Below are 7,902 nucleotides of genomic sequence, written 5' to 3' on the forward strand. Positions count from 1 at the left end.
TCTTACTGATTTTATTTTAAAGAAATTGATTTCTTTTAAGAATCGTGGAAGTAATATATGAGGAAAGTCCAAACTAGAATTTTAAGTGTGTTCATTGTGATTACAACTTTCTTTTCTAAGAGTCTATTAGTTGAATTTACAATTAGATTAGGAAAATTATATTTATTCATTTATAAAGTTAAGAAATTAAAATATATCAAAATTTGAGATAAAAAAAAATCTTAATTTTACGTCTAATTATAAAAATTAAAACATATTTATTCCTTTATATTTTGATATAATTTATATAAATATATTGTTCCAAAAAATTAAATTTATTTACATTAATATTTTATTGAATAATTTGATTTAAATTATACTTAAAATTATTTTTTATTTACATTTATTTGTATATAACTTTATTCAAATTTTTGAAAAATAAAATATAAAAAAAATTATAAATATTCACAAATATAAAAAATAAAAAATATTCTTTTATGAATATCTAATGTCAAAACTAACAGCAACAACACCAATAAGGTGTCGTTGGTAAATAAACTCACTCTACCTACCTACCAGTGCCGTAATAAACACTAAAACCTACCTGCCAGTGCCATAACTCCACTAATTATGATGGAAGGTTGCCATTTTTAATATCAAATTATGGCTTTCTTTAGCCTATTCTATTTCTTTTTTTAAAATAAAATATTTATCTTAGTGCATCAAATGTTTAAAATTCTCTGTATGTTACTTTTATAAGACTATTTAGATATGAAATATAATTTTAAATATTAATTTTACATTAAACTTAAAACTTTCACCATAAAATAATAATAGTAATAATTAAATTTCTTTACTCATTCAGGCAGTAAGTTAATGCAGTCAAGACATTCAGTGTCATCTTTTCTTGTTGGTTAAGTCTCTCTTCTGAAATATCTATTTTTTTTTCTTTTATATTCCCATTTTGTCTTTACCATTTTCAACACATTCACAGTACCAATAACAGTCCACTATTACGTTCATGGCTGATTCTTCCCCTAAAACCGTGCTTGTAACCGGATCTGGTGGCCGCACAGGTGCTCTTTCTGCAGCTTACTTTCTCGTATCTGTTTTGTTCGTATTTTAATTGAGATTCAGGGGTTTCACTGTATTATTATTATTATCTGTATTTCGGATTGTTGAGAATTTTGTCAGAGACGGTTGATACAGGAGCAATATTAGGGGTTTATTCAGTAAACCAAGATTTTTCATATTATATGATTAAAATTTTGGTTTTAAATTTAAATGAACAATAATGAACATATAATAATTCGTGGTATTAAAAAATATAGTAATTGTCCGAGCGATTAGGTAATATTTAGTAAAATAAAAATTTCACCAGCTGCACAAACCATTGGTTTGCAAATGCTTTTAAGTACATGTTTTAATGATTTTATTTGCAGTGTGGAAGAGGGTTGTAGAGTTTTCTTCATTTGGGTAGGATTTGGATCTGCTTAAGGTAGAATATTAAATATTGAAGAACAGATTCATTAAATCATGTTTTTTTGCTGGTCTCACTCTCACGGCATGTAGTGTTTAAAACATCAGTTGTCGACTTTGATTTAATATCTTGGTCTTGGGCGTCCTTGCAAGGAAAATCATGCCTTTTGTAGATAATAGGGTTCAGGTTTAAGACTGATGAAAAAAAAGTAAACTCTGAACCTGTGCTGTGCTATTAAGTATAGTAACGCCTTTCGAGGTGAAGGATTTCCGTTTAGTAGGAGTGAAACAGAGAAATACAATTCAATGAAACTCGGGTCAGCTATGTATTAAAGTGAACATGTTCAGCACCTCAGTGGTTTAGACTTCTTTATTCCATTTTATAGAAAGTGAATCTGTTCAGCACCTCAGTGGTTTATGTTTCTACTTGCTATAGTGTTGTTTGAGCAATTTTACTTTCCAATGGTCACCGTGTGTGCTCTGAGCATTCATGCTTTCTGACAGCTATTGTGTACTACCCTACTCATTTTTTGTTTCAAGCTGCCTTTGCATTATCTGAGGATTTGTATTTGGCTTTCTAGCAACTGTTTTGACATCTACCCTTTTTGTCTCTTTCAGCCACTTTGCTATTTGACCATTTTTAACTAGCTTGACACATGATACATATGTTCTAGGTTAAGGAGAAGTGTTACATATATGATTTGAAAGGATGGATTGTGTGAAAAACTAAATACTCAAGAAGGAAGGGTTAAATTGTGTCTTAGAACTTTTAAAATTTTTTTGCTAAGTTTTGTTTAGTGAATGTGAACCCGACAAAGTTTATATTTGACAGTCAAGCATTATTCTTTAAGTTTGACACAGTTGTTGTCAAAATCCACCTTTCAAAATTTGTTTTCGCAAAACTCTCCTCCTTTGGTTAATAACATGCAAAAGAAAAGGGATAAGATGGAGAGATTTACGCTAGATTTTTTTATATTGGTTTGTCTAATCCACAATAGTAAGATTCCACTGAGTCAAACTAACTGTACAAGTTACAAGGGTTTGTTGAACTTTGATCTGGTAAATTATATTGAAGACTTATGGTCATTTTTATAGAGAGTAAGTGATGCCGGCGAAATATCTACTAGCTTTGTGATTATTTACTTTGTCATTTTCAACAACCAAGTGTCTGACATATTTACTAAGTCTGTCAAAGCATCTTGTGTTGGTGATATTGGTAACAAGTTTGTTGAGGAGGAATGTTGGAGATATGATTTGATTACATTAAATAGAGAGACATGATATGATTTGATAAGGAAAATATCTTGCCAAATATTTTCCATAACTAGATATTAATTTGTTCCTCGTTATTGTATCTCTTCTTTATTATGAATAAGAATGCTCGTGAATACACAACACACTTCTTCTCAGTTTCTCCCTTCTCAACATGGTACTAGAGGCCCGTAACCACATCTGTCACTAATCGTTTTAAGCTCTTATCAGCCTTATCGTGTACAGCAGTACCTAATTTGGAAGCTGGATATTCTTATACTCTAGCAACAATTTTTGCTCTGTCATTACCCTTTCTAGTTTAAGGGCAGTTCTCCTGTGGATATGACTTCATACTAATCTCTTTCAGCTGTTTGTTTGCATTTACTACATACATGTTCTTCTTGTCATATGAGATATTAGTAACTTGTACAGTGTAAATACATACACATGCTAAATGTCACCGGTTGCTTTTCTTCATCATGTTTTATGTTGTTGTTGGTTTCTTCATTATCATTTGATCTGGAAGTTGAAATTATGGTCTGTTATTTGTGACTACATGACTACAGTTCAATCTCTCTTTGTATGATAATGTGAGGTACACTATCCTTTTCTCTCTCTAATTTACAATTTTCAATGTCATTCGTTGGACAATTTTTCAGGACAAATTGTGTATAAAAAATTAAAGGAGAGGCCAAATCAGTATGTTACCAGAGGACTTGTTAGAACAGAAGAAAGTAAACAGAAAATTGGCGGTGCAAATGATGTTTTTATTGGGGATATCAGAGATGCTGGAAGTATTACTCCTGCATTTCAAGGTATAGATGCTCTCATAATCCTCACAAGTGCAGTTCCACAAATGAAGCCCGGGTTTGATCCAACAAAAGGTGGAAGGCCTGAGTTCTACTTTGATGATGGTGCATATCCTGAACAGGTGCCATTACATATTACCTATGCATGCTCAGTTTATTTATATATGAATATGGTTTTATTAATACTATAGCTTACTCATTTATATTTTAGGTTGACTGGATTGGGCAGAAGAATCAAATAGATGCTGGTAAGAATCTGCATTTATTTATATTTGTTATTGTAAATCATGATACAAATTCATCCATGCATGTGATACTGAAACTATATTACCTCTATGAATAGCCAAGGCTGCAGGAGTGAAGCATGTTGTGTTGGTTGGGTCTATGGGTGGAACAAACACTAATCATCCTCTGAACAGCTTGGGAAATGGGAATATATTGGTTGGTCATATTTTCTATCATACTATTAACTGAATTCTTTCATAAGGTCATGGCCTTGTTTTCTATTATAATATAGTAGCTTAAGATCCATTTCGTAGCATAATGCAATTTAGTTCAAAGATACTGTCATTTTATCTTCCCCTCTATCGTTTTCTTTCCTCTTTCATTGGGAGCTTATAGTTTTATATTGATCTCAGATTTGGAAGAGAAAGGCTGAACAATATCTGGCTGATTCTGGTCTGCCATACACAATCATAAGGTACACTAATTTCTATCCATATCAAGAAGTATTGTTTGTCCTACGTCTCCCTCTGTTTTGTTTTACCTTACTGTTTCATGCTGTTCAATTGGCCCATTCTCTTGAAACAACTCAACATCCTTATATTGATATCTGTTTTGGTTGAGTGAATTATCCAGCAATCTTAAGAGAATATTCATACTTGATGCCGTGTCTTGTTTATGAAAGTTTTTGAAGATCCTGAGGTAACAACATTGATATTTGTTCATTCTTTTGGTGCCCTTCTGATAGGTTATATATTTTTTCATATATGGTTATGATTATAGTCATTGAGAGATTGTGGTTCTATATGGTTATATGACATTAGTCTTACACATATAAGACCTTAGACACCACTTTTACACCAAAACCTTAAGGCAATGTTGTTATGGGTCTTTATTCTTATATAGTGTTTAACGTTGTCTTTTCTATCCAATGTGAAACTTTGACTCACACTTGGACTATTCCCAACACCTTCATTACTCGATTTGAATCTGATGCTTAGCAATACAAATACGATATTCTTATTGCCGATGTAAATTTAAAATTTTGAATATTTTTCAAAATTGTGTCCATCTGCACAATAGTTCGTCACGTTTTGTGCTGAATCAGGCCCGGTGGTCTACTAGATAAAGAAGGAGGTATTAGGGAACTTATTGTGGGAAAAGATGACGAGCTTCTTCAGACCGAAACCAAAACCATTCCTCGAGCTGATGTTGCCGAAGTCTGCATTCAGGTATATATTTTTTATAAGGTCTTGGTAACCATCAGTGGTTAAGGAATTAAAAGATGTTTCTATTAGAAATCTTATGAAAGTATCCTTAAAAAATCACCATAGAAACATTTTTACATGTTACAATAAAAGTTTTTCACTTTTAGTTCTTTAACTAAGGTCTTTTATAGAACTTTTTGTATTGATCTCATAAGTAAAAATAATTAGTTTCCCATGCTTCATAAAATTCCCTCATAGTGTGTTGTTCAAGTTATTATGAGATTTGGATATCGAGTTTTGAGTCGAATGGTTTGACAGGCACTGAATTTTGAGGAGGTGCAATTCAAGGCTTTTGACTTGGCATCAAAACCTGAGGGAGTGGGTACCCCAACGAAGGACTTCAAGGCATTGTTTGCCAATATCACAGCTCGTTTTTGATAGATAATGCAATGGTCGTTTTTGATTAACTGAAGAGGGATACCATAATGGTCAATAAATGATTTGGAAATCATGTTAAAGGTTATTCCATGGACACCAAAATAAATAATGTAGCTCAATAATACCATTGAATAAAAAATTAATATTTATGCTTTTAATTATTTATAATTTCTTTGTAGATGTTTTAAATCGTATATAATTTTTTATGATTTTTTAAAATCGCTATAGGCCTACAATACGGAAGAAAGCTATTGTCAAATATGCTACTTGTGAGCATTATTCCTTGAAATTTGCATTTCCAAAATCGTGGTCAAAATTATTGAGTTAATGTTTTAACTTATTCTATTTATCTCATGTATTAACACAGACATACGCATCGGCAAAGATATTCTAAACCACTACGAGTGGTACTGAATTTGGTACATTTAACAATGTTTTTTCTGGTTCAAACATTGTTTTTTTACGAGTGATCACTTAACATGGTAAAAATGACCCATGTTTCCAAGAATCCTATCATGACGGTACAAAAGTAGTCAACTTGATATAAGACAACTTTTTCCTAGAATTCCCTTTACAGTATTGACAACACTAAATTGGATATATGATACGAGAGATGGTTGATTTGGTTTCTAAGAATCTATCCATTTACAAATCCGCAAGTCAATGTTGATGAAAAGTATATGAACCAGTAATTAAAAATCGTGTTTTGTGGTATCTACGTGGATAGAATAGCTACTTATTTTTTAATGTCATCTAGGTGTTTTACAGTTCTGTTCGTCGGGTGTTTTTCGAATTCTAAACATACTTCATATATCTTCTTTTGTTGGGATTTTTAGGACTTTTGAAAATATGAGAGATTTGAAATATATGAGAGATATATGTAATATGTTATACGGAGGAACATGTTTTTATATTTTATTGATATACTCTATATATAGAGCAAAATATAACAAATATTAAGTATAAAATATTTAGAATATCTCACTCATAATCTAAAATAATAACAAATTTCTAAAACTGACACATATCTCTAAAACTGAAATATTTTCTAAAAACTAATTTAAATAAAAAAGATATTAAGTAATATTCTTAACATTCCTCCTTGCTTAATATCTGTTTATTTTATATCTTCATATTTGATTCTCCATCTTTTGATGCTTGATTTTCTCCTCTTTTTGTGCTTGCAATATTTGTTTTTTTTTTTCTTCCATGGCATCACATCTTTCTTCAATTTGGCATCATCCTTTATATTGGCATTATCTTCTTTTTCTTTGTCCAGTGTGGATTTCATTGGAGTGGCATTGGACCTTTAATGTGAACCTCCATCTACTTTCTTCACTTGGACATCTACTTTCTTTCAATGATATTTATCTTCTAATTTTGATCCTTCTTTCGTGCTCACTTTCTTTTTATCAAATTCCTCCTTCATAAAATCCAGCGCAAATCTTTTGTCTTTCATGTGGACTTTGAATACCTCTATGTTGTTAGTATTTTTTATCACACATACTTTATTTTCAAAGGAGACCTTATAACCTTTGTCTAACAATTGAGCAACACTTAACAAATTCTGGGTAATCTCAGGAACATATAAGACATCAAAAATTAATTTGATACCTGAATGAGTTTTAATTGAAACTGTTCCTGTACCTTTCACAGCAAGTTGTTCTCCATTCCCAATTCTTACCTTGGAAATATTTGATTTATTCAGCTCCTTGAAAATTTCTCTATCATGAGTCATATGGTTTGTGCAATCACTATCTATAATCCAATCTTTTGAAGATTGGTTGGTTGTGACACATGATGTTGTAAAAAGTAGATCCTCCTCTGATTTATCCTCATCTGATTTATTCTCCACAATTTGAACATCTTCTTGAGAATCTTTAGATTTGCATACTTTTTCCACATATCCCAATTGACCGCATTTGTGACATTTGACATCTGGCCTCCACCAACACCAATTGGGTTGATGACCTTTTCTCTTGCAATGGGGACAAGATGGAAAAACCTGGGTGTTGTTGTATTTGCTCCTTCTATTTTTCTTGACTATGAGAGCATTATCTTCCGTGTAATTTAAATTACCTTCAACCGCCTCATGATCTTCTCTCATCAATCTTCGTTGTTCTTGTGCTTGTAAGGCATGTATCATCTCTGTAAAGGTAATTTTAGACAAATCTTTTGTGTTTTCTAAGGAAGCAATAGATGCCTCATATCTTTCCGGAACCGTCACCAGAATTTTCTCAACGAGTCTGGAATCTGAAAACTCCTTTCCCAACAATTTTATCTTGTTGGCAATACCCAACAATTTGTTTGAGTATTCTTTAATTGTTTCCGACTCTTTCATTCTTTGCATCTCGAACTCCCTTATCAAGTTCAAAACTTTCATGCCTCGAATCTTCTCGTTCCCTTCATATTCTGCTTTCAAGTATTCCCATATTTCTTTGGGAGACTTTAGAGTCATGATCCTGATCATAATCATTTGTGAAACACCTGCGAACAAGCATGATTTTGCCTTTGCC

General features: G+C 31.8%; 1 protein-coding gene across 1 annotated transcript; it reads left to right on the plus strand.

Annotated features, from left to right (window-relative positions):
- The first annotated feature begins 862 nt into the window (after positions 1-862).
- On the plus strand, positions 863-5,554 carry LOC114167633 (uncharacterized protein At2g37660, chloroplastic-like). Its single transcript, XM_028052748.1, has 7 exons — positions 863-1,055; positions 3,369-3,640; positions 3,730-3,766; positions 3,862-3,959; positions 4,157-4,218; positions 4,849-4,972; positions 5,267-5,554. The coding sequence occupies exons 1-7, from the start codon at positions 1,001-1,003 to the stop codon at positions 5,384-5,386; spliced, it is 768 nt and encodes a 255-aa protein (XP_027908549.1). The 5' UTR covers positions 863-1,000; the 3' UTR covers positions 5,387-5,554.
- Positions 5,555-7,902: the final 2,348 nt, after the last annotated feature.

Source organism: Vigna unguiculata, chromosome 10, assembly GCF_037176805.1.
Source record: "Vigna unguiculata cultivar grain cowpea cultivar isolate G323 ecotype 2 chromosome 10, ASM3717680v1, whole genome shotgun sequence".
NCBI lineage: Eukaryota > Viridiplantae > Streptophyta > Magnoliopsida > Fabales > Fabaceae > Vigna > Vigna unguiculata.